We start from the raw sequence: 27,621 nt of genomic DNA on the forward strand, positions 1-27,621 counted from the left end.
TACTAATCGTCAACAACAGGTGTGTTCGGAGAACCGGAATAGCGAGCTCAAAGTTGGCGCGATGATTTGGTCTTGGATGTGTCATTTGATCTTGGATGTAGTAAGCGAGGTACGAAGAACGGACCCCAGAGGGTGCCATAGTTTGTGTCCTGTGTTATTGCTGCTATGTGAGTTACAGGTGGAGGCTGACCATTGGTGGAGGACTGGGAGAGGCCGGCTATAAATGAGGACCCTTCTCAACTGACATGCCCTTGCCTACTTCCTGTTCCCAATGAACTGTGCATGTGGCTGCGTGTGAATTTGTATTCTGGGAGCTTTTGCCGTGTTGTAAATAGTTTGTTGTATATAGATGTAAATAGTTGTCGATACTTGTTTTTACTCGGTGGCTGTAGGGGTGAGAAGCCATTTTTCTTTGGGAACCTTTTCTCCTGTTTTTGGTTAGGGAGGCAGGTAAGACACCTGTAATTTTCTTTTGGGGTTTTCTGTGAAGGTAAGCCAGCTGCATTTCATTTCTAGAGTTTTTTGTTTGGTGTTTTGGCCATGCTCACCCTGACGCCTGCTACCTTTTGGAACTTAATAAACTGACTGGCTGTTGTGAAATCCGTGGTAGCTGTTTTTTGTTGGTTTCTTACTTGAGAGCAGGGAGTGTGGGGGCATTTCTCCTTATTTTTATTTTCCTTATGTTGCACGCCGATTTTCCCTGGGCTGGGGTGTAACATAATTGGGGGCTCGTCCTTTCCTTTTTTTTCATCTTGTTTGGGTTGGCTTGGGGCGTGGGCTCGTTCGTTCTTTATTTGTTGTCGTCGTCGTTGCCGGTGTCATTTGTTGACTCTGTTTTTCTGGTTGGTTGGTTGTTTGGTGAGCCAGCTCCTGCAGAGGGAGTTGAGGCGGGAACTGTTGCTGGCATTCCTGCCCCACTGAAAGATCTCCCTCCTCAAACTGGCCCTTCTGCGGTTAACACTGCGCATAAAGGAGGTTGAGTTACAGAAGCAGCAGTTGGAGGTGGGAGCCGCTGTATCTGCCAGTCCTCCTACACCTCGGTCAGCCCCGCAGTCACCATCCCCGCAGTCAGAGGACAGCTTTGATGTAAGTAGGCACATCAAATTAGTCCCAGCTTTTAGAGAGACTGAGGTAGATTCGTATTTCATAGTGTTTGAGCACATTGCAGGTGCACTACACTGGCCAAAGACTGTATGGTCTCTTCTACTCCAGTGCAAATTGGTGGGGAAAGCTCAGGAGGTGTGCACAGCTCTTTCATTGGAGGACAGTTTGGATTATGAAATGGTAAAGGCTGCTGTCCTACGTGCATACGAGCTTGTCCCAGAAGCTTACAGGCAAAAATTTAGAGGTCTTAGAAAAACTGCCACCCAGACTTATGTAGAGTTTGCCAGGGAAAAGAAAACTCTGTTTGATAAATGGTGTAACGCTACCATGGTAAAAACCTTGGATGATTTGCGTGAGCTTGTGTTGTTGGAGGAGTTCAAAAGTCAACTCCCAGAGAAAGTAGTAACCTACTTAAATGAACAGAAGGTTACAACTCTTGCCGCTGCTGCTGTACAGGCCGATGAGTTTGCATTGACACACAAAAGTGTGTTTTCATCTCCTGTTTACAGCACACCAAACTCAGTCAGTCCAAAAATCTGGTCTCCAAAGAACACCCGCAGTATCACATCCGCAACCACTGAAAATAGAGAGTGCTACTATTGCCATGAGCAAGGACACCTCATTGCTGCCTGTCCCGTTCTTAAGAGAAAGGAGCAGTCCAGGAAGGCTAAATCTCCTTCCCCAATCAGCTTTCTGCAAACCAAACCGTATGCTCTAGAAGAGGTGGCCGTACTTAAAACTGAGAAGGACAGGATAGATGACGAGTTCAAACCGTTCGTGTAAAAAGGTTTTGCTTCTTTGGTGGGAGGAGAGAAGAAAGTTGCTGTTAACATTCTGCGTGACACTGGGGCAAAACAGTCACTCATTTGTGAGGGTGTTTCACCTTTTTCAGCCCAATCGTATTGTGGCGCCGACGTATTAGTGTGGGGAGTTGAAATGGGGGTTATGCGTGTGCCATTGTACGCACGCGTCGTTTGAAGCTTTGTAAGATCCCAAAAAGACGCAGGAATAAGTAGTAGGATTTAAGAGTGTAATAACGGACTGAAACAGAAGATGGCAGCAATGCATGTACAAGGATGCCAGCTGCCGTTAAACCGTGAAGAAGTAGCTGTGACCTAGAATTCATAGCGCGGCCCAGCTCAGTTTTCAACAATGGTGGCAGCTAGTTAGTTTTAAGATTACTTTTATTATTCTTTCTGGGTCACAAAATAAACGTTTAACATATTTTCAGGCGAGAATGTAGCTGTGTAAACCTCAAATATCTGCTCAGTTTATCAGGACACCGCATATTTTCAAAAGCGCTCCGACGTTTTCGGAGACGTCAGTTACCCACTAGCTCGATAGCTAGCCGGGGGCAAGGCTAACTAGAGCCGTGAGAACACCGGACTCCCGGCAAATCATTTTCAAACCCACCGCCGTCTTTCACTACTCAGGTTAAACATATACAAGTCACTTAGATAACTTACAAATGTTATTGTTTGGCTTTTTTTTTTTTGTATTTTATTTGTTCCTGAGTAAATCGGCTTGGCTGAGATTAAAGTTATAGTTTTTACACAGCTGAATAAACATCAAGCAGACAGCTGATTATCAGAAGTGTGAGATGCAGGAGAATATACTCCGGTGTCCTGTTATATTTTAGAAAGCAAGGAGTTTATTAAACTACCGAAACAATCTGCAAATTTCATTAAAATTTAATAAACCATCATCTTGTCTTTTTTTTAGTTAGCACATACCTTAAATACTTAAAGCTATAAGCTAATGATAGTTATATAAGAGCAGATGCATGCTGGTGCAATAAGCTGTACGTTTTACATCCAATGGATGATCTGCAACTTGTGGGGATAGGTTAATTGGATAATCCAAATTGCCACTAGGTGTGAATGTGAGTGTGAATGGTTGTCTGTCCCTGTGTGTTAGCCCTGCGACAGACTGGCGACCTGTCCAGGGTGTACCCTGCCTCTCGCCCTATGACAGCTGGGATAGGCTCCAGCGCCCCCCGCGACCCTGAAAAGGATAAGCGGAAGCGAATGGATGGATGGATGGATGAATGATCTGATTAGTCGACTATCAAAATAATCGTTTGTGGCAGCCTTAGTCACTGCACAGGAGAGCTGTGAACAAGTAACTGCAGCAAAGGCAGTTTAGTTAAATGTGTAATAAACAGACTTTACAACAGTCCTTTAACCTGAGCTGATGCATCATGTGTCTGAACATTAATATTCTGGATTATTTCTGACCTTCAGAGGCTTCAGAGACAGCGAGGCAAACAGAAGGAGGAAAAAGAGTAAAGCTTATTTGTCAGTTCTGGCATTTCTACTCTATCAAGTCTTTCCAACTGGGTAAACACTGTAAATACTGTGGTTTGGTCTATGGGGGAACGCCGCTGTCAGATCTGCCACCTCCACTTGACAAATCACCCAACCCAGTGGAACTTTCTAAGTTTCTGATCATGAGAAACTCACAGGTGTGTGTGTGTGTGTGTGTGTGTGTGTGTGTGTGTGTGTGTGTGTGTGTGTGTGTGTGTGTGTGTGTCTCAGAGAAACCTGTGTTCTTCCACCTCCCCGGGCAGCCGAGATGTCAAGATATGAGCCAAGAGAACGCCGACTAGGATGAGATTGTATCGACTTTCTGTCAGTTGAATCAGTGGACCACCCTGAACCAGACGGTTAGCAGGGAAGGAAAATAAAACACGGGTAGGAGAGGCTCCTGAACGGACAAAGAGAGGAAAAAGGAAGCAGTCAGTTTCGGGGAGTTGTTTCCTCCTCTGTTTGTGCGGAAAGCAGAGAGTGGTCGTGTTCACGTCAGTGCAGAACCAACAGGAATAGTCTGTGTTCCTCACCTTAGGTCCAGGTAAACAGAGTCAACAAAACATTAAGATAATAATAATTAAGATTATTATGGTTTTATTTATGTGGAAATAATATTTCTGAAAGCATAACAGATGCTTTTTGACACATGTAGACATTCAGAGATCAAAAAGTCTGCCACTGCTGAACTCTGTCGAATAGTTCTCAGTGAATAGTCACTGCTCAAAATGCCCATTACCAACTTTACAGTACTTCATGTTTAAATACTTTGGTCATTTTTACAGTATAAACAGCAGCTAATAAATGCAGTGAGTCAGCCTGAAAGAGCAGCGCAACAATGTAAAACTGATTATGCTTTAAGAAAGGAAGCAATTCTTCACATCCAAACACGTCTGGAGTATTTTCAAATTATTGCAGTTTTAGTTTGTTTTGACTTGTTGTTATTAATTCAGTTTAGTCTCATTTAGTTTCCAGAGTGAGTTTTGATTGTTTTGCTTAAGTTTTTATTAGTGTTAGTGTTAGTTTAATGCCAGAAGGAAATCAGCATAAAAACACAGAATCTTCTGAAAGAATCTCCAAAGGCTCAATAAACAGGCCCATCTAAGCTTCATCTGCAAACTGTGATAACCAGTTCTCTCAAAGTTAATGAATACTGAAGCTAGGGCTTAATTGTAGTTTTAGTTTAGTTTTCAGAGTCAACAAAATCATTTCACATAGTTTTGTTTTCCAGTGTCAAGCTTTTATTTTTTATTTTAGTGATCTAGAATAACCTTACAATCCCAAATTTCAAATCAGAGTTCCCTTAAAAGGAAAAAGAAATCAGATTTTAAGATACAATAGTAGATTTTAAAATTTGACATAGATATAAACACTCCACCAACACTATATGCAGTAACAAGAAGAGACTGACAGCGATGTGGTTATCATTAAACTCAACAGGAAGTTAAACTGATCTCAACTCCGAGCAATTAAAATCGTTGGAGCTAATGCGTGACATGCCAAGCTACCTGTAACTCCCAGTGGAGCAGGAGCCCAGAGAGAGAACTCATCCCACTGGAGGGTGTGAAGTGATTATCATCAGTTACTCTAGTTTCTCAGTGAAAGCTCGTGTTCTTCCAGGCTTTACTGTTCTGGAATGAAAAAGTGATTAAAAGCCGACAGCACGTTCAGATCGAGACAAACTGAGTCACAATGATGTAAAATACCCAGTTTAGTTCCAAATCTAAAGCTCTTATGTCTTCTGTGATTTCTAACATATGAAATAAATATAATGAGTGATGAAAACGACAGACGCGAGACACGTGGGTTAACCTTAATTAAAGTACTCAAAGTTTCTCATGTAAGGTAAATGGTGCCTTTCGTTTGTGCGTTTTAGAAGCAGAATATACTTGTTTACACCAAAAGAAATTATGAAAATTAGTTCTTATGTGATGGTTTTACTGGGCTCGGCCGGCCGTCGTTGTGGGTCTTGCTGATGGCGGGTGGGTTGAAGCTCTGTGTACGGTGCTGCTGTGCAGGCTGACTGACTGACAGAGTTGTTGTGAGTGTGGGCTGAGAGGCTGAAGCTTCTCACTCTCACTGTGGGCTTTCCCCTGCACTCGGGTGACAGATGAGCCCGTCCTTGATCTGTAAATTACTGCCCTTCATGCTGGCGGCCGAGCACAGCTTCATTATGTGCCTCTCCCTCTGCCGCTCTGCCTCTGATTCCCACTTCTCCTCCTTTAAAAAAAAAAAAAAGACTTCTCTGTTTGGCTTTCTGGACCAATTTCTGTGAACCACCTTCCCTCTGCTTTTCCATGTGGTTTCCTGTGTGTCTGCACCTGCATAGTTATAAAAAAGAGCATATAAAAAACTGAGTAAACTCTGGAGTCTACATCAGAATTGCAAACAGACGTGCAGCGATGAGTCACTGAAGGCTCAAATCTAATTAGCACCATTTATCTGCTTTAAAGGAGTTTCGTCAATTAGCACTTTGATGTGAGATTTTTTGAAAGCAATGGTAAGAAGCTCCTCTGAAGGACTGAAGTCCAGAAATCAGCCGGTTCACATTTAAAAGGGCCTGAACTTTGATGTGTGTGATCCTCGATGCTTTATTGTCGGTCTCGGTTGGGTTCGGGTCTGATCATATAGAGAGAGTTGAGTTTTGTTGTCCTGATGTTTGGTGTAAACGCCAGGACCAAAGGTGCGAGTCGTCGTTAACTCTGTGTAATCTATTCAGTTTGCTGCCGGTGGGCTTCAGTCACGTTTTCCACATGTCTTAAGGAAAATTCAAGGAAACTGATGAATCTGACCTAAGTTTAGATCCACAGCAAAGAAGCTGAATACATCACATGGTTTCACATATGCCTGCTTGAATTTGGCTTAAAATGCTTAAAAATGCTTTTAACCTCCTAGGACCTGGCGTCCACATATGTGGACATCACATTTTGGGTTATTTAGACCAAAATACTCCATTTTGCTCTACAAGGGCCTGATATCCACTTACTGCTACTGTTCTATCAAAATTTTAAACGAATATCCTCATATGTGGCTCTTATTTTTCTTAAAAACAAAAAGAAGGTAAAAAAAAATTATGGTAATTCTTTGTTTTTACATTCATCGGGCCCCAATATCCCCAAATATCAAAGAGAAATTAAAAATGCATGCTGTGGAAGAGTTCGTGTCTTAGGAGGTTAAAGAAGGTTTAAAAGCATTTTTCTTTCGGATGTGTGTGTGTGTGTGTGTGGGGGGGGGTGATACTTCTTCCAAGCCAAATCTTGGTGTATTTTTTCTCTTGAAGATGCAGCTGTGAACATATTTGTGTTTGTATTGTCTAATTTTTGCTTTAAGATTTAAAAATCAGGCCTGTGGTAGCGTCTTGTCTCTGTGGTCAGAGATGTTCAGCTCAAAGTTTTTAGTTGATATTCAGACCAGGAAACACATTTGACATCATTGTCATGACTCCTGGACTCCTTTTGTGATTATGTACTGTTAATCTCGCTCTCTCTGCCTCCATTCTTGTTTTCTTCTACTGGAGAAACTCTGATTAACACCTCGGCATGACCATCCCTCCATCACCATCAACGGTGTGCGTTGCTGCGGTCCAGTTGTGGTGTTACGAGTTCCGAGTCTAATCAAATGGACGATTAAATACCTTTCAGGATGCTGTGCTTTAATCTCAGGGCAGCTGATGCTATCTGGGTCGTGGTGCTTCAGACTGCCTCGCTGCATACAGATCTAAAAGGGTTGCCAAGTGCAGGTCCTCCACCTCCACCCATCCACCTCAGTGCAAATTGCCCCGCATATTTCCAAATCCCCGAAGTGGTAATTAACAGGTTCACCCAGCCTGTTAGCCAATGACCCGCTGCGACCCCGCTTGGATGAATGATGGAGGAAATGGGTGAATGAATGGAGATTTCGACCCGCTGATGACAGGGTTAGAAATCACCAAAGCTGTTACAACTTTTCCTGAGGGACACAGTAATGTCCCAGTCTAATGGACTCTGGCTCATAACGTAGATATTTTAGTCTGGATCGATGTGATGGACTGCTAGCACAGTTAAAGAATATATTTTTTATGGAACTGTAAAAAAATAGACTTGTTTGTGTTTTGATAATTTAATCAGGTACTCTAAGTGTTTTCTTTAAAGGCCCACAAGTTTTTAATGCCTTTATAACTCAATTGCACTTCACCGTCATGAACACCTGAAATATATCAAGAGGTAACTGCAGAGTCAGAAGCACAAACTCCTTTCCCCTCCTTTCTCCAGGTAAGTCTCCTTACCTGCTGCTTTTAAACATGTCAGGAGCTGTAGTACAGTTAAGTCCATATTCAAATCGAAACTCATAATAATGACACAACACCACACAACACCTCTGATCACATGCTATAAATGTATTATTTCCTGTGGAGTTACTGAATAACATTAAAATGAAACTAAAATCTGGGTGCTGAGCTCCTGCTGCACAGAGTAAACATGAACGGATTCTAATTGTGGTCTTTTATGAGGACACGTCTCTGTAACATCTCAACTTCCTGCACTCCTCCAGAAAATTGGCTCAAACTCCATTTTGCCAGCTTTCAAAGTTAGCACTTGCCTGGACCTCGGCCTCAGACTCAGGTCGCTGTGAAAATGTTTAGGTTCATTGTGACCTCATGGTTTGGCCTGGATTAAAAATCTGTACCTGGCATGGAGGGATAGGGCAGTTTATCAGGATCAGCTTGTCTCATCACTGTCAGCCTGCAGAGGAGGAGGAGCGCTAACGACCCGACACTCAGCCCATCATGTTGTCTCCAGCTTTGCGTTTACAGCAGGAAACATGCAGTTATCCTCTGCTGTCTCCTGGTTTCTCCTGTATGCCAGCTCTGTGGTTCTGTGAATAACCACGTTTACAGTGAGTTTATAATGATTGCTGCTGCTGCCTTCCTGCCTATACCAGGATCTGGCAACTTCTAAAGCTGCTTTTGAGCCTATAATAGACACAGCCTGTTAAGTATAAATGATCCTCTCATATCCCTCCTGGGTGTAAATAATGCAAATCTGCTGCCATATGTGCAGTTTAGTTCAGCTGAATGCAGCATACAGCCCTCAGACCTGTAAGCACCATTAAATGAAAATTAAAACGTTAACCAATCAACACAATCAGTTCATCACTATAAAGAGAACTGCAGGAAGAGGAGGTCCGCTCTTCAGGGAGGGACCTGAAGCTTGTGTGGCCAGAAACACAAACTTTATTATTTTTCATGCAGCAGAAGCTTTTTTTTATTATTATTATTATTATTGTTATTGTAGTTCTGTCAAAGTTGCTGAATGAACACAAAAAGAGAAACTCTGCAAATAAGTTTGTTTCTGCTTGGTCCACTGGATTTCTCGTTCCCTTCAGCTGCTGTCTGTTCTTTTGCTGGTCGCACAATTTTAACTGGAGGTTTATTTGGTTTTGTTTACTCATTAAAATCATCTGGTGGATTGTAAAAGAGAAGTATTACCCGAGGGAGATTTTAATCTCTCAGACCCACAGAGAGGATCAGAAGCACCCACTGATGGAGGGGTCTCAGCTCATTAGAAAGTCTCTTTAACATCTCCTTTCCTTTGTTTGAAGACGACCTGAGGAAGAGTGCAGTAGATGAGATGCTGCTCGTCTCTGCGTGCGGACGCTCTTAACCACTTTTTCTTCAGAAAGCTTGTTTTCTCTCTGGTCGGACTGTAGTTCTGTAGTCACAGCAGAGTTCACGCTGACTTTTTTTTGCAGCACATTAAAGGAGGAGTTAGATGTGCTGTTGAGCGGGGGAAATGGAAGAGTGATTATTTAAAGTCTGTGGTGTTTGTACCTTGTGTTTTTGGGGCAGATACTCCTAGATGAGGGAGAGAAAATGGTTTGGTTTGATTGGTTTGGTGTGCATTGTACTTTGGATTGGAGGAGGAGGACTGGTTCAGACTGCCTTTAAGCAGTCTGCTGAAAAGTCACAGATGTATTTGAATGTTACAGAAGCTTACAGTACAGTACCTCACACTTCTAATATCTGATCACTAAGAAGCGAAGCCAGCGTGGAAGCACCGAAAGCTGCAGTTCCTCTAATGTCCACTAGTGGCTGGCAGTCAGTCCTCATAACCGCCTAGGTTAAAATGTCTTTATAGGAGAAATTAACACATTTACAGCCTGAAAATATACTCCCATCAGCTCGGGTGAAAGATGGGACAAAATGAAGGTTTTCTTTGTGAGCTTTCTCCTGCAAGATTCAAACAAATGCCATAAATCACAGGCTGAATTAACTGAAGACTTACAAGTTAATTATGACACAAAGCCAAACAAGCTCAGATTTCACTCAATGATCCTCATTTCGCTTTCATTTTAAATAAGAAGCAAAGTTCTGTAGTCACACTGAAATCCCATAAATATTCACCCCAACAGCCAATGGGATGAGGAGGAGGCGATCAGGTGATGGCTACAATCACAAACATGTTTTCAGGACTTAACACGAAGTTTCATGATTTTACTCGCTTTCCTCCAAGCTTCCTCTCTCTCTCTCTCTGTTCTGTATTGTAAAACAAAATTTAACAGCAACGACAAAACCTGCCCTCCATTTCTTACTGTTGGTGGCATCGTGAAAATCCAGTCTGTGGAAGTATCTTAGCAAACACGGCGTGAAGCTGATTTTATTCCCAAAGTTTTTTATTTGTAGTCCCACAGAAGCAGATTCACATATGTTCACCTTTCCTGCCACCAATTTGTGTCTTTGCAGAGACTTTAATGTAAACATGGTGGACAGTTGTTCAATAACTCTGTGACCTCTAACTGAAACTAACATGGCAGCAGCCGCAAAGCTAATGCTGAGGCTCCTTTAACCAGTGGGTGGATGCAGAAAGCTGGATGCAGCTTCAGATTCTGAAAAATGAAGCTTTTCAGTGCTTTAAACTGGTATTATTTTTAATGGCCAGCAGGGGGCGATTCTTGTCGTTGCAGAAAGGCCCTAGGTGCTTTTTGTCATGGTCCTGGGTCAAGCGACCCAGTATTTGAGTTCCATGTATCTTCTGTATTCATTTGCACCTAGCTTAGTTCACCTAGTTAATTTCTAGACTGCAGTTTAGTTTTGTTCCTTAGTTGTTTATGTCATCTTCCCCTGTACTAAGTCTCCCCGGTTCATGTGTCATGTCTAATCTCCATGTTTCCTGTTTTACTTTGAAAGTCTGTATTCACTGTCAGTGTATTCAGTTTCACTCCTCCTGTCCTGTCGTTAGGTTCATGTGTGTCAGCTGTGCTCCCATGTGTGGCCACTTCCCCTGATCATCCCTCATGTGTATTTAGACTCTGTGTTTCATACAGTCTGTGTCGCGTCGTCTGTGTTCTCACCTCCATGTTTTCCCGGTCAGTCTTTACAGCGAACATCATAGTCTCTGAGTTTCCTTAGTTTGTCACAGTAGTAGTTTTCCCAGTTTAGTTATAGCCTAGCCACGCTATCCTTGCTTTGTTTGTACACCTTGTCTCCAGCCATAATAAAGGCTCGCTTTCTGTTAAGTTCACTCCCGTCTACTCACTTGTGTACGCACCTGGGTCCATTACACACATTTCCGCACGATCTGCCTCCGCAGATCCTGACACTTTTGCTCTGTGACCTCAGCAAGCGCTTTCCTGATGAGTTTCTTGGCTCACTGAATGAAGCCTGAAGTTGATTTTGTTGTTTTGTAAAATACAGCCTGTGACTAAAGAAACATTAAACTCCCTGAAAAATGAGTTTTATTGGAGTAAATGTAGAAACTTTGGGAGGTTGTTGATTTTCTTAATCAGATTTGATAGGAGGAGGCCCAGCAGGTCCTCTGAGAGTATTTCTGTCTCCTGCAGCGGAGCTCGAGCCCCCGTTATGTTTCTATATGCTCCTCGCAGATGCTCCATCACCGCTCCCTCTGGATCCTCGTTCCAGTTATCGATTTCTGCCGTTCATTGAATCTCGCTTCATGGCTTCATAAATTTCGTGGGCATGTGAGTGTTTGACAGGTTGGAGATTAAAATGGAATATCTCGCCAACCTCACGGGCATAAAGCTGCTCGACCTCCTTGACGTTGCTTTGTTGTTGTCAAATGAAAGTCGTGGTATATTCTCCTTTACAGAGGTTTAAATCTGGTGGACGCACAGGTCTGCAGACAATAAACCATTCAGGTTGCACATATTTCAAAAGTAAAAGTTGGGTTTTATTGTTTTCCTCTTATCAACAGTCCAAAGCCCACAAATGAGATTGTGACTTTCCTGAAGGAGGACCCAGAGACCACGAATTCCTTGTCGGTTTGTTCGAATTGATTGGTTTTGTATCACCTGCAGTATTTCTTTTAGGCTGATGGATTTCACTGATATTGATGAGTCATAATATAAGAGCCATTAAATTATTGACTTTGTTTTTTTGGTGACCTTGTTAGAACTGAAATGTTTCCCCAGTTCCTCAATAAGTTGACTGATTGAACTCGCGAACAGTTTAGCAGCCCCTCTGTGTGTCCTCTGGCCGGTTTGTCATGTTAGATTTCTATCAATTAAACCGCAAGTCGGTTAGCTGAACCAGTGATGGGTAGTAATGAAAATAACTGGACTTCATCAACAGTGATTAGGTCTGGTTGTTTTTAGGCCTGTGCTAATTACAAGAGAGTAAATGGTAAATGGCCTGTATTTGTATAGCGCTTTTCTAGTCCCTAAGGACCCCAAAGCGCTTTACACAACCACTCATCCACTCATTCACACACACATTCACACTTTGTAGCCACAGCCACCCTGGGGCGCACTGACAGAGGTGAACAAAGATAGGTCATATCTTTGTTACATAAACTCAGTGAAGGTAATAACAGAACTACAGTCAGCGGCTTCATGTGAAGCCCGAAGTGTGATTGACATTTTGCATATTAAAACATTCAAACATTCAAAGTCCTTTAGTTGAGCGTTAAAAAGAAAACAAAAAAATTTATAGCACAAAAACTATGTAGTGATCATTTTTGAATCGTACATAGTTATATTTCACATTAATACTCAAATAAAACAGAATACTTTTTGTAAATTCTTTGTCACAAAAATTAAGTAAATGCTATTTTCACTTTTATGCTTGACTTAGCAAATATCACAAGCTGTGCCACAAAAACAAAAGTTGACGGTCTAACCCGAATAGAATAGAACAGATTTCTACTACTCTAATTTTAACTGATTAATTCACAGGCACCGTTATATATGTGTCCAAACTTTTTATCATAACATTTTTATGCAAACTGGAGAAAATGACCTGAGTGTAAGTCTGAGGGTAAATGCAACGACGTATGTAGCCTTAGACTGAACTGAAAATCTGAAATCAGACGCTGAATGTGTCCGATATCAAACAGCAGTTAATCAAGCAGCATGTAAGCCTGAGCTCTGCTCTCATCCACAGCTGCTGTATTTCACTCAGGCGATGGATCTGCTGGCCGAGCTGATGCACTAATTAGTAATAGTAATAATTAATATGTGCTCAATGCACATATTAAACTCAATGCACATATTAAACAAGTATGTAAGACTGCGTTCTTCCATTTGCGCAACATCTCTAAAATTAGAAATATCCTGTCTCAGAGTGACGCTGAAAAACTAGTTCATGCATTTATTACTTCCAGGCTGGACTACTGTAATTCATTATTATCAGGATGTCCAAAAAACTCACTGAAAAGCCTTCAGCTAATCCAAAATGCTGCAGCAAGAGTACTGACAGGGACTAGAAAGAGAGAGCATATTTCTCCTGTTTTGGCTTCCCTTCATTGGCTTCCTGTTAATCAAGAATGAATTCAAAATCCTGCTCCTCACATACAAGGTCTTAAATAATCAGGCCCCATCTTATCTCAATGACCTTGTAGTACCATATCACCCTATTAGAGCACTTCGCTCTTGCTCTGCAGGCCTACTTGTTGTTCCTAGAGTATTTAAAAGTAGAATGGGAGGGAGAGCCTTCAGTTTTCAGGCCCCTCTTCTATGGAACCAGCTTCCAGTTTGGATTCAGGAGACAGACACTATCTCTACTTTTAAGATTAGGCTTAAAACTTACCTTTTTGCTAAAGCATATAGTTAGGGCTGGACCAGGTGACCCTGAATCCTCCCTTAGTTATGCTGCAATAGACATAGGCTGCCGGGGGATTCCCATGATGCATTGAGTTTTTCCTTTCCAGTCACCTTTCTCACTCACTATGTATTAACAGACCTCTCTGCATTAAATCATATCTGTTATTAACCTCTGTCTCTCTTCCACAGCATGTCTTTTATCCTGTCTTCCTTCTCTCACCCCAACCGGTCGCAGCAGATGGCCGCCCCTCCCTGAGCCTGGTTCTGCCGGAGGTTTCTTCCTGTTAAAAGGGAGTTTTTCCTTCCCACTGTTGCCAAAGTGCTTGCTCATAGGGGGTCATATGATTGTTGGGTTTTTTTCTCTGTATCTATGAAGCGCCTTGAGGCGACTTATGTTGTGATTTGGCGCTATATAAATAAAATTGAATTGAATTGAATTGAACTAATAGTCTTTAATGCTCTGACTCTCCTGGTGTTGTTAGTATGCTCCAAACACAGACGTTTGCATTCAGTGATTAGCTACCAGTGCTGGTCCACTCTCACTAATCAAACGCCGCATTTAGATTAAACAATAACAGAACGTTCTCACTCGAGGGGTGTAACACAACAAAGGGCCGGCTCATCTGCAGGTAATGAGCAGGACTTTTTATGTTTGAATACAAATAACAGAGAGCTCCATGTATTTCTGTCAGGTTTTCCACTTTGCTGCTCAGGAGACAGACAGCAGTTGTGCAAGCTGCTTCCCCCCCACGATTGAATATTAATTTCACAGCTGAATTTTTAACTGATTATATAATCAAATTATGAAACACTGGTTGACAGCCCTCCTGAGATCAGTGCAGAGCTTTGGTTGTTTTTCTGGTATAAAGCGAGAGGTTATTTTAAAAATTAATCATGATATTCTCTCTGCACTTATCCCTCTGTGTGAACCGCTTTCATTCCCTCGTCTCAGCTTCACCACTTGGTCGGTTTGTTGGTTTTAAACGGATGGTAGACCAAAGCCTGTCGGCGGCACAACGACGTGAAAGAGGAAGGACTCAGAGCGGATTGAGTCGCCTCTCTAGCAAAGACCTGCGAAGCCTCGTCTCTGCCTTCACGCCTGTGTTCACCACATCAGATGAAACCGTCTCCATCTTGCTGACAGCCGCTGACGGCCGATTGTGCGAATATCTGCGGCCTCTTCGTGTTCCACCAAATATAACCACATGCTGTGAGTATGTGCACACCATAAATTCACGGTTCAGACGCAAAGCTAACAGGACTGTAACCTGCTGTCACGCTCACACTGACTGACATGCCTCTAAATAAACAGCACAGTTACATAAGCATGAGCTTTGCATGTGTGTGGTGCAGTCTGGAAACAGCACAGCACATATTGAATAATCATTATGTGTGAGCCCTCCAACGAGCTATAAACATTAAACATTTCCAGCTTTGTATTGTTACTCTTGGATTCTATTAGAGTAGCTTTGCATGATTTACGGATCATAATAAATATCCTTTATTTCACCCTGAGCCTCGGTGGAGCTCGCATCCCTACTGGTGCCTCCTGGTGTCTCCTTCACACCCCCGTGATTGTGCCGGGACACTTGGCAAACCTTCTTCAGGTGACACGTATGGATAAGCTGGACTTCCTGTGCTAACATAAAGCTGAACAGGCTGAAGGTGACGTAGAGGACACTAAGAAAAATCAGTGAAGAAAATGCAGCGGTCTGTGACCACCACCTGCAGAAGTGAGGGTTGGTTTGTTGTTCCCTCTCCTGTTCATCTGTTTTCACGTCAGTTTGGATGAAAGCAGCTGAAAAGGATTAACAGTGGTTTGATATCCCTGACTTTGTGTTGTACTGAGCCGATCGAGTGTTCCCTGAATCTGTTTATTAACAGTGTCTTATCGGTTGTAATTCAGCTTCAGCTGGCTTTTTGGGAGCTCTTTTCATTACCATGAAACATGTCATACATCTATAGTTACATTAAACGACCAGTGGGTGGCAGGGTGTGGAGTGACACATCGCTGTCCAATGTTGTGGTTTATGTGCAAGTATACCATTAACACTGACACAAATACAAGAGAACAGTCTTTGACTAGCTGTCCACTGTAGTCACCACTATGCGTGAAAGGGTTAACCCCTTAGCAGTCCAATTAGTCCCCTAAACCATCCAATGTACCGTGGGCGGTACGTCCGACTGCTAACAGGTTAATACATTTAAATTCTTACGTTTTAGGATTTTAACTGATTTTTTGTAGCTTTGCCTTTGTACAACACCACAGTAGATTTTAAATTAGTCAAGAATTTTTTGGCTTTAATTCAAGGAGTTCAACAAAAGTTTTTCATGAACTCTTCAGGAATTACTGACATTTTTATAACTATACAAGTTAAAGGTTAGTTAGTTAAAGTGCTGTAGCTGCTTGGGTTTAAATGTGTTGGTGGAACGATTAAATGTACCTGCAGGTGTTTCTGGAGCTCTGATCTCAGAAATGTGACGCAGTGATTGAGCAACTCATCACGACTGTTAGATTTGTATTGTTTATTGTCATTTATGCTTAGAAATATTTAACCATATATGCTTAGAGGTGTATAATCGATTGTGTAGTGATAGGATGTGTGATCCTTAGTTGTCTGCAAAGACTTTGTGTGCATTCCAGAGCACTCTGGCATTCACACCCACATTCTTGTCTTATTGTTTTATGGTAGGATAAACTTATCTGTTTTAGGCTAGGTGCCTTTTGTTTAGATGAACTGCTGGACTTCCAGATTTAGGGAAGTCATTTATAATATGGGGTCACACTCTGACCACACACACACACACACACACACACACACACACACACACACACACACACACGCAGACCTACATACACACAGACAAGTACCTATGTAAGATGTTATATGTTAATGAACCAATGCATATTCATGTAAACCACAATAACAGGAGTGCTATGGGGAACCTGGCTGAGAGTCTGGCGGAGGTCAAGTGGGTGGAACGACACTTGGCTCCAGGCAGGTCTCCCTCATGCATGAGTAACACGAAGAACTTTGCCTACTTGCTGTTCAATGCTTTTGGCTGTGTAGTTAAACTGTCTCATTCCAGCGGTGGGCCTGTGCTAGACAGGCCCAACAACGACTAAATATTATCTTATTTGGTGATGGTGAAATTGGCTTTTTCCTTTCTCCAGTCAGACTATCAGAGGCATTTTTAATTCAGTGAGTTCAAGTAATGAACAACAACAAAAACACAGTTCTAGTATTCTGCGTGAGCGGAAGTTAAAATACACCCAGGATCCCAAAAATGTTGGGACACTTTGGAAAATATAAATATTTATTCACAGTACAACGCACAAAGCATCAGATGCTTACACTGACAAACAGTTGAAGTCACTTTAAATTTGATGGCATCTGTGTTCAGTGATTTCTGGAAGTGTTCCTGATCCGTAGTCTCCACAGAATCAGCGCTTCCAGAGGACCAGAGATCCCAAAGATTTAGATTTTTACAGTTGTTACAGTGGAAGATGACATATTTGAAGTGTTCACAATTTCACATTTCCCTGAAATATTTCAATGATTTTTTGACAGTTTATGTGTTTTTGGTGAATCTGTGTGTCTCTCAATGTTTCGTCTCTTTGTGTCAGCAGAGGAGAAGCTGGAGAGCTTTCAGGCAGAAAAACATGAATCGGGATTTTAAAAAATGGCTGCTGACCTGATGCTGATGGGGTCCGGGCCTTTGTGTTTGTGTGTGTGTGCGTGTGTATGTGTGTGGGGTTAAGAGGGTGTTGTTGTCACATCCTGTCGGTTCTCTGAAGGTTTTTGCCAGGAGGAATACCTGACAGCCATCTGGCGCTTGTTTTTCTTTGTGATATCCCTCACACACCAACTTTGACATGCAAATAACACACACACACTCTCTCTCTCACTGGGATGTAGTTGGTATGAGATGCGGCAGCTTCTGCTGGTTTGAATAATTACGTTTTGATTTGAGCTGTTGTGTGTTGTATTTCCTTTCACTCAGTTTGTGCTCTGAAAACAGTCGGATCTCGTGTTTCTCATCTTTCATCTGCAGCTAAATAACTCGTGGTGCGAGTATTTGTTGTTTCATCATCTAAAAGCCCATCGTCTCAGGGATTACCCCAGTGCTCCAGTTCTTTTAATAATCATTTGGGCTCCTGCAGATCCTTCAAGTCTTCAAAGTCAATGATCTCAGTTTGAAAATAAGCCCTTAATTGACGCTAAAATATTTCAAATTACTTTTTTGTTGTTGTTTTTTTTAAAGTCTCCTTAAAAACGAGGGTGAGTTGCGACAGCTCGTCTCGCTGTTGTCATGTCTGAGACCTGCCAGCACCTTACGTAGACCTTCATCACATGAGACCAGTTTGGAAACCCCCCGCTTAAAAAGATCAACAATACAAAATTATCTCCTCCTGCTTGTTCTTCATGTTCTCCTTCTCCTTCCTCTTCATCATCATCTTCTGTCTTCTCATCCTTGTCTTTCCTCTTGCCCCTCTTCTTGTCCTTGTTCATCTTTTTGCCGCGTTTCTCCCCTCATGTTGATGAGATTTCTATCGCTGTAACAGTGAGTGAAGTGAGTGGAACAAGTACTCCTTGTTTTGTGCTGAATTCTGACCTTAAACCTCACACAGGAAACTGGTCCTTTCATAGATTCGAGTTTTGGTTAAACTAATTTTCCTTTACAGGGGCGTGACGGCTCGGTGCTTGACACGTTTCCCGTCGACCGGTACCAGAAGTCATGCTACCTGTTCACCGTCCTGGAGGAGCTCCTGCAGAAACCCGAGGTGGCGCACAGGTTCGAGGTGGGCCCGGAACAGTTGGAATTCCTGAGCCATGTGGAGCAGCAAGTCTTCCTCCTGTCCGATGAGTTTCCGTTATTTTCCATCCGAATGTGGGGGATACGAGGTCTCCTCACCCCTCTGAGCAGATAGGATATGTCTGGAAACATTATTCCTTTCTCTTAATGCAAAAAATCTGACAAAAAACCCCCCAAACATTAAATAAATGTATCGCTTTGAGTGCTTTATTTTCAGATATCTCATTTCTTTGTGCCACAGCGGGCACACACTGTAGTTTCTTAACCAAAACACATCATTTATTTGCCACAAATACCAAAGGCATCAGATGGTGCAGCAGACAGAGCTCCAGCACACCCTATTATTGTAAAAAAAGAAAGGCTTTAATTGGCATTGGTAGAAGACCCCAACCCTCCCATACACAGAAGTCTCACAGACATATTAAAAAATTAAAAACAAATAGCAAGTATTTTTCTCTATTTACAGCCTTAATTTGATCTATTTGTAATGAATTTATCTGCGTTAGCTCCTGTGTCAGGAGATAATATATTTTCCTTCTATCACTTTAGATAAAACCACCAAAAATGTGTGAAATGTTTCTACTGGAGTCTGTTTTTTTTAAGCGTCTTTATTCTGCTAAGTGGTACAAAAACATTAACTGTCTCAGTATTTCATTATGAGCTCTGTGGGGATTTGCTGGACTTTAAAGTGTTTGTCTTTGGATGAATGACACTGAAACATAATTGAAATGATTCACGGTGAGCGCTAATAGGATTGATTTCCCCGTGAAGCCGACACAGACCCGCTTTATTTCTGTGAATAATGACTGGAGCTCTTGACCTTTGATATCAGAGCTTTTGGTGTTTAACAGAGTCAGAGCAGGGCTGTGAAACTTATTAGCTGTTGGAAGGCAAGTGTTTAAACTTTGATCTGATAATTTGATCCATCCATTTTATTCATGTATTTCTTAACGCAGGTATAAAATGAATCCATTAAAAATCTGACATGGAATAGATGAAACGTTCTGGAGGTCTTTAAACTCCTCTACAGGTTTAGGCCACACTGTTAACGTTTGGGTAAAGACTATGAATGACTCATGATGAATGGTACCATTTATTATTAAATGCCATGTACAGCAGGTCCCCGTGGGTTTGCTGTCTTCCAGGTCATGGCAGCCTTAGATTAGGCCCATGTGACCCTGATAGGTTGGCAACACCTCAAGATGACAACCCCACTAGATGTTCATTATCTCAAACTCCTCATCAGCTTTGATAACTAAAGAAGCCTTTCAGATAAAAGGTGAAGCATTCATGCATCCATCCATCAATTTGTTTTGATTCTTTCTGTCCGGGTCCTCATTAACTGCCCCTCCCAACCTTTAGGAAAAAAGAACTTCACTTGTTTGGGAGCCTATATGAGCTGATATCGTTCCAAGATGGCAGCTCCTCACTCTCTCTCCTCCCAGAAAGCTGGTGCCTTTCTGGCGCCCCACTTAGGTCATCTTTCTGCTTTGGTTTGTAGTTATTTATAATTTCAGTCACGTGTTGGTTATAGGTTAGCACGTAGTTTTCTTTTGTCCTTCTTTTCCTCAGTTTATACTTAACAAAGTTTATACATAACCATATCTCTGTGCAGGCTGAAAACATCTTCATGAACCTAAAAAGAAGTTTGCACCAACTTGAGTTTTTAAGACTTACAGAATATCTAATAAATACATTTTAACTAATGAGAAAAGTTTTTCTTTCTGAAACAAAGACATTACGTGGCTGATCACTTAAAACAAACCATTTGTAGGCAGTGTATAGGAGCTGTTTTGTTTTCTGGTTTCATTTTGGCCAGTTAACCTCAAACTGCAATCAAGCTTCAGTTTTTGTTTCCTGCAGGTTAATAGTCCATCTGGATAATAAAACAGAGGGATCCTATTTCCCAGAATGCATTGGATAATGATGAAATAATGGTTAGTCGTTTATGAGCTTCAAGTTTTCCTTTCCTCCGTCATCCACAAAGGGAATTGATGTGTTTGACGGCTTACAAACGTCAGCTTCGGCATTAAATCCACCATGTTAGTTGTTTTGATGCCAGAAGTGATCAAAACTAAACTGTGTCCATACGCTGTGGCTGATAATTAGTGCTAACTAAGTTTTCTTATTCACTAAAATTGGAGCACAATCTTTGATGATTGTAACAGTCACGGCCCTAATAATGCAAAGTTTAAGGCTGCGTTATTAAAAAAATCACTGCCTCTGATTAACAGGCAAACTATACATAGAAACTAGTAACAGGTTGTTGTTTTTTAATCAGGCTGTAAACAAGTTTATTTCTATGGTAAGATTGGACATCTTAACATGTGTGCCTGTGGGGACTCAGGCACTGTTAGAGACCCTCAGAGGAACTGCATGTTTTGGGACTTAAGTAATGGCTTAGTTTTCCGATAGTTTTTCCGATTTTAATTTGCAGTCAAAAATAAATGAAAATAGAACTCACTGTGGTTATTACAGTGAAATTATTGTAAGTGTTACGGCTGATGGAAATTATTTGACTTTTACATCCACTCATCTCTCTCTCTGAATTTTAGGAAGGGAAAAATGTAGAGGGACTAAAACAAGGTTTTACAAAGTCAGAGGAGACGTGCTCTATTATGTGGAGTGTAAATGACTCCCTGACTGTCTCTGGTATTGGATTCTTCTAATGGAGGCTGTATCTCCGTCAGCATCCTAATGATGTGGGCTGCCATCGTTCGGTTTCCAACTCCCTCCTCGGGAAGCCGAGAGGCTACATCAGCAGCGCTGCTCTCTCCCCTGCTGTTCATTCGGCGTGTGAAATAATAATTTGGGCACGAGCGCGGCTAAATAAGCTTCCTGGTACGTCATCGATACCATCGCTCCTATTGTGTTTGCTGCAGGCTTCTGGCCCTCTCCGTCTGTGATCTCCTCATCTTTCATATCCTGTTGAGAACAGCAAAGCAGGCATAGGGCTCGCATTAGAAAAAATAAAATTGGGTCGCTCATACGTGCGCTGCTGGTTAATGTGCCTCTTTGGAGAGGTGGATACGTCTCTTCCTGTTGGGGGTGTTTGACGGGCGCAGGCATGGCGGATTGGGTCATCAGCTGAGCACCCCAGTGAGAGGCACTCCCAATGATGGATGATGGGAAAATGACTTCATAACATGAGAAGTTCAGAGGCTGGTCCTGGTTTATTTGTGTTTAGCATATAGAGCCTGAATCATTTGTTCTTCTTTTTACATGTCTGCACTTTCTAAATCTTCAAACTTTATTAGCTTTTTAGCTTTACATGAAAATTTGCCCCTGTTGTGATGTGGTTCCTCTTGCATGCTTCCAGCAAAGGTTCAAAGTTAGTAATTGGACAAACATTAGTTTCATCTTCTTTCCTTTGACGTTATCTAAGCTCTATATTAGCTGGCCATTCGAATCATAAAGGAGTTGTTTGGTTCAGGCTCTGTTTGGTCTTTCGACTGGATAATGTCTGTAAGCATTAGTGTCACTGCCTCCGCTGAAGTTCCTGAAATCTGCATTCTATTTAATGGCGACCAGGGGGCAATACCTGTGTTTGAAAAATGACATCTGCGTGTATTGAGATTTCTCACATGACATGAATTAAGGGTTGTGTGCCATATTGGATGCGATTCAAACGCTGGCTGAGGAGACATTTATTCTGGTTGGCAGTAGTTGTTGGAGGTTTCTGGCTCTTGCTGGGTGAAATCAGTTCCCAAGAAGGCATGTTGGCGTTGTTAGAAGATTGCCTGGTTTTTCATTTTTATCTGCAAATGGTTGCTAACAACTCAAGAAAGTGCAAGGCAAACTTTTTCAAAGGCAAAACTTTTAGTTTCCGTGTGTGTGGACGAGTCTATTGCTTCCATTCAATCTATGACTGCAGCGGTATGCTAACAGCCAAAACAGTCGGAAATATACATTTGTCCCCCAATGACCACTGGTTGCCAGGTGGTTGCAGATCAGACTTTAGGCCTGTGTGACTGGAGCCTACACTAGCCTACCTTGCTTCTCACACACTGAAAATGGCAAACAGGTCAAAGTTACGTAGTTGGTGGTCACATATCTGCAAAACCTCAGGAGAAGACTGTGGAGGCAGAATAAAATGCCAAATAAACAGGTGCCTGGATAACAAAAGGCCTCTTCAGTTCTGACACCTGATGGGGATTCCCAATATTTTTTAACCACCTCAAATGTCGTCCTGAGAGACGATGCTCCCGCCTCCCATCGTGTGAGTCATGAAGATCACGAGTCAGTGTGTGAGTGGGAAATATAGTCTGGTTACAGCAGTAAATATGTTTAGTTTTCGTGCGTGGCAGAAGAAATGTTTTCTTATACTTCCTCTGAAGGAGCAGTGGTACTTTAGGCAGCAGACCAAACCTCTCTGAGGAATATAAATGATGTATTGTTTTTCACTTATCATTAATTCAACAACTTTGACTGCCTGTAATATTATTATTATTATTATTATTTACAGTGATGTACTGAGGGAAAATAAGGGACGTTAAACCCTGTGATTTGCACTGAGCAGTGGGGGAGGCAGTGCAACCCTATAACCATAATGAAGACTCCAAACTGAAGACTCAAAGAGATGCATTGCAGCCTCACAAGGCTTGATTTAAGTTTGTACTGCTGAAGTTGTATGGGGTATCCTCTTCGGTGTGGAGAAGTGAAAACCATTAGAGGCAAGTTTTTGGTAATTTCATGGCGTTTGTTGGGTCGAAAAGCTGCACCCTCAAGTGTGTTTATGCTTATTTATTTGTGAGTTGTTGTGACGGAGATGAATCTAGTTTGTGGCAGTTGCTGGACGGGCTGACCGTGAAATACTGAAGGGATGATGAAAAGCACAGAGAGCTTGAAGTTCGGGTGCAAGAGCATAAATCAGTGAGGCTGTGAGACGGCTTAGTGTGGAAAGCCCCGCAGAAACTGTGAGCAGGTTGTGTAAATAATGCATCACTAAGCTTTATCCACACTCTCCCATTGGGATTGGATGATTTATGAGCTCTGACTTCTTCAAACTACCCAACCCTGATTGATCTGAAGCTAATTTTCCATATGTTCTGTCACTGCTGTTATAGGTAAGGAAAATACTTAAAACCATCTAGTGGTGTAAAGGTCAGAAATGTGAAGTTGGAGGTTTCTTAGCTTTCTACAGGTTTATTAAATTCAGCACATGCTTCATCAAATCTGTATTTGAAAGGATGACAAAAATGGAGTTAAGCAGCAGAACAAGTGAAGAGAGAAAAGACAGCATGGAGGCTAACATGAGGATCACCATAAATACAGAGAGAATTGAATTTGTGAGAGAACTGATTCAAAGAAACATGCATCCGAATCCTCTGAGCAAGAGAAGAGGATTAAGCCTTTATGTGTTGGCACATTTTGGATTCAAAGGAGGTTTAAAGGGAGTCAAATGGTAGGTATAAAGACTTTTTCTTTATATCCGTGAGGGCTGGGGCTGGGGGGTTGATCCATTTAGACTGATAAAGATGACTTCTTGAGTTGTTGTGACCTTGACTGATCCGGGAGCTGATTGAACTTCCAGATGCTCAGTCTGTGGCTTTATATGACAGATGATTCAGAAATCAACTGTAACTGCAGCGAATCATTTTATTACCAGAGAGTAATTGGCACACCAAATTGGGACCTTGAAAGGATATTAATAACTGGGCTGGAAGGTGCTCGTTGAACTGATGTCTCTCTCTGCGTGAGAAGACAGATAAATGTGATTTATCTGGTAAAAAACAAAGTGCTTGCTTTCTTACATTGATTTATGATTTATAAACATTAAAAATTGGGCACACAGTGGCCTGGACACCAGATATTTGAAGACTTGGAAAAGTAACGCTCTTTCCGTGTGGACATGAAGCTCAGGATCAGGACTTTTTCACAGCCAGTTATCCAAACCATGCAGCAGCATATTATTAATGAATGACCTCATGTTGTGGAGGGGTCATGTAAGGTGTTCTTCTGGCTGAGGTTTGGTCTGTTCTTCTTCTTCCCATCGTATGATGCCGTTTGTCTTTGCCCATCGTGGCCTGCGGTGCCGTGCAGAGGAGGCGGACGCACCTGCACGGCATCCGCAATCACGTCCCGCCGAATTAAATATTGTACTGGGTCCTGTGGTTGGCCTTGTTGTTGTGATAATGTTGAGTCGGCAGCGGGAGAGCTGCAGCTCTGTGAGTATTGTGGACAGCAACCGTCAAAGCATTAATAAAAAGCATCAAAATGCCACTGGGTCTGCCGTGTATGTTTACACTTTAATTTAAATTTCCTACAGTGAATCCATTGCAAGAGTCATACATTTCTGTTGTGGATAGTGGAAAAACAAGAACTTTCTGTCATTTGTTTATCTATTACTCATTTACTTTCTTTGTAGTATGAATGTCCATAGGAAGGGTCTTTATCAGTAAGGAAAACCTATGAAGTCTCAGATCTATGCCCTCCTTCACATTTTCCAAAACTGTCCAGAGGGCCAGATTGTCGGAACAATGATGGCCCCTAGCCCTTATGTTTGACACCCCTGGTTTGGAAGCTCCAAAGACTAGAACTCATCACCTGCTTCTCACATGCACTAACGTTCACTGTTGTTCTGTCAGGTTTGTCACTTGTTTTTTAACCTTTTACTTTCCTTCTTGCAACATAGCATTTTGTTTTCATTAAATCACCTGAATCTTATCTGCTCTGTTTGAGAATGCACACTGACATTGAGAAATGAAACTAACGTGTATGGAAGTAAGAGCAGTAAAGACTTTTACACTGAGCTGAAATCTGAATACGTTGATTAAATACTTTTTGTGTTATTTATCTTGGTCCCTGTGTAATGTTTCACTAACAGAGTACAGTTCAATACATTTTATATATACAGTGGCTTGCAAAAGTATTCGGCCCCCCTTGAACTTTCCCACATTTTGTCACATTACAGCCACAAACATGTAGGCGATCATGGCTCAAAGAGTTGGCAGTTCGTCTTGTAACTGGAAGGTTGCCAGTTCGAGCCCCGGCTCAGACAGTCTTGGTCGTTGTGTCCTTGGGCAAGACACTTCACCTACCACCTACTAGTGATGGCCAGAGGGGCCGATGGTGCAATATGGCAGCCTCGCATCTATCAGTCTGCCCCAGGGCAGCTGTGGCCACAGCTGTAGCTTGCCTCCACCAGTGTGTGAATGTGAGAGTGAATGAATAGTGGAATTGTACAGGGCCCCGAAAAGCGCTATATAAATGCAATGTTATTATTATAAACATGAATCAATTTTATTGGAATTCCACGTGAAAGACCAACACAAAGTGGTGTACACGTGAGAAGTGGAACAAAGATCATACATGATTCCAAACATTTTTTACAAATAAATAACTGCAAAGTGGGGTGTGCGTAATTATTCAGCCCCCTGAGTAAATACTTTGTAGAACCACCTTTTGCTGCAATTACAGCTGCCAGTCTTTTAGGGTATGTCTCTACCAGCTTTGCACATCTACAGACTGAAATCCTTGCCCATTCTTCTTTGCAAAACAGCTCCAGCTCAGTCAGATTAGATGGACAGCATTTGTGAACAGCAGTTTTCAGATCTTGCCACAGATTCTCAATTGGATTTAGACACCAGACAGGTCAGAGATAAAGTTATTGAGAAATCTGATGTGTTAAGACTTTGATAAAATAGTAATAAATTTACAATTGAATGGAGTCAGGTTAGAATCACATGCAATCGATTTGTGATAAAAAGTGAATTAAATGTGAGAAGTTGGTGACAATCACAAATTTGTTGTTGTCTAGATGCACAGAAATTCCTATTAACCACTTTGGTTCAAAATCCAGCCCGAGCTTCCTAAATGTGAAACAGATGTTCAGAAATTCGTCCACAAATTTTTGTGTTACAGCAAACTTGGCAACCTCGCTTTTATATAAGGAGACTCCAGCCCAATGGTGAGCAGGCGAGTCGAATCCCTTATTGCAGAAAAACAGCAGTAATCTAAAAACATTGAGAGAGTGACTGCAGTCAGTCCAAAGCAGGCCACAATAGGAAAAAAGGTTAGAGATTGGTTGGCTCCCACCTTGTGTCTTGGAGTCGAAAATAGTCGCTCAGAGCGTTCAACCACTGGGGAACCAGCTACTCACTGCAACTTCTTACTATGTGTAAACCGCTGCACCCTGTTGTAATAACAGAAAGTGTCTTTAAGTCCAGCAGACGTGTTCAGCTGTATCCATATCCGCTAGTGTCCCTGTAGCCTTCTGTTTCCCCCTAATAACCTGCTGTCAAGTCAGTGCAAACAGTGACTGCCTCCGCTTATTCCCATGGTTGCTCTGTGGGAACACAGTCAGGCTGATGAATGTAATGTGCTTTAGCAAGCTGTAAATTCAGGATGACTCTGCTCATTCATCTTAATTTTACAGGTTTTTGCATCACTGGAATATTGCAGCACAATTTCCACCCCGGTCACGTTCAGTTTGTGTCTCAGCTTATCAGTGGAAATACACAGGGGGAAGAGATGATGTCAATCAATCTCAGTATATAAAGCTTTTCTTAGTAACGCACACACTGTCGAGCAAATACCAGCCAGGGAAAGTGCTCACATTTCTCATTTCTTTTGTTTATCATGATGTGACCGAGTCATGTTGGGAAAGGAAATCTCATTTTCACTGTCATAGTTTTGTCATCTCAGTGGCTCATTTTAGAAATGGCTCACCTTTTGCTACCTTTTTTTCATGTATTAAACATTTTATTGCCAATGTGTGAGTTTATTGTAACTTAATTTAAAAAATGAGATCTTCTCTAGCTCTCTTGCTTGCTTCAAACCTTTCGGTGGAGCGACAAAATCAATGCTCTCTCCTGAACGCCCCACTGCCTCTCTTCTGCTCTTGGATTAAAAGGCAGCCATATTAACTATGTTAGCTTAGAACTCGTGATCAAATGACCAACAGTATAAACACAGAGTCAGACTCCAAACACCGATTCATCATAAGCTCCATCGTAGAGCCTAACATAAGCACCAACACGACCTCCACAGCAGGACATCAGTCTTCCTTCTGCCAATTGTTAGCTAACAGCGTGTCTACTGACATAGCAAAACATGGTATTCATCTAATGATCTGGAATCTTATCTGTCAATTTTCCAATAAGCTAAAGTTGGTGCATTCTTTCAGAGTAACCTAAATTAGAGCCAACTAGCTAACGTTAGCAGTGTTAAGTAAAAGTAATTAAATAACCAGTACAAAGGATGTATGTAGCTTCTTCTATCTAAAAATAAAGCTAATACCAAAGTGCTTTAAATAACAACAAAGCACAGCAGGACAGGTTTATCACGGTTTTGGCCAATGCTAGCTTTCACATGAACAGAATGATAACCTGCTGGAGGTGTCTATAGCATCAGCAGT

The 27,621-nt window shown here is 41.9% G+C and overlaps 1 protein-coding gene and 1 long non-coding RNA gene across 2 annotated transcripts in view; one reads left to right on the forward strand and one right to left on the reverse strand.

Moving 5' to 3' along the window:
* mei4 (meiosis-specific, MEI4 homolog (S. cerevisiae)) overlaps positions 1-18,465 on the forward strand; it is a 74,504-nt gene extending 56,039 nt beyond the window's left edge. Inside the window, exon 5 of the mRNA XM_005732741.1 lies at positions 18,133-18,465. Within this exon, the coding sequence (XP_005732798.1) occupies positions 18,133-18,378 (246 nt within the window). The 3' untranslated portion in view covers positions 18,379-18,465. The remainder of the gene's footprint in view (positions 1-18,132) is intronic.
* On the reverse strand, positions 16,395-26,311 carry LOC102196257 (uncharacterized). Its single transcript, XR_311715.1, has 3 exons — positions 26,301-26,311; positions 22,693-22,695; positions 16,395-16,484 (listed from the first exon to the last, which is right to left on the reverse strand). It is a non-coding gene; the product is annotated as an uncharacterized LOC102196257 (long non-coding RNA).
* Positions 26,312-27,621: the final 1,310 nt, after the last annotated feature.

The sequence above is a fragment of the Pundamilia nyererei genome, unplaced genomic scaffold (assembly GCF_000239375.1).
Source record: "Pundamilia nyererei isolate P.nyererei 1_Seehausen unplaced genomic scaffold, PunNye1.0 scaffold00048, whole genome shotgun sequence".
Lineage (NCBI taxonomy): Eukaryota > Metazoa > Chordata > Actinopteri > Cichliformes > Cichlidae > Pundamilia > Pundamilia nyererei.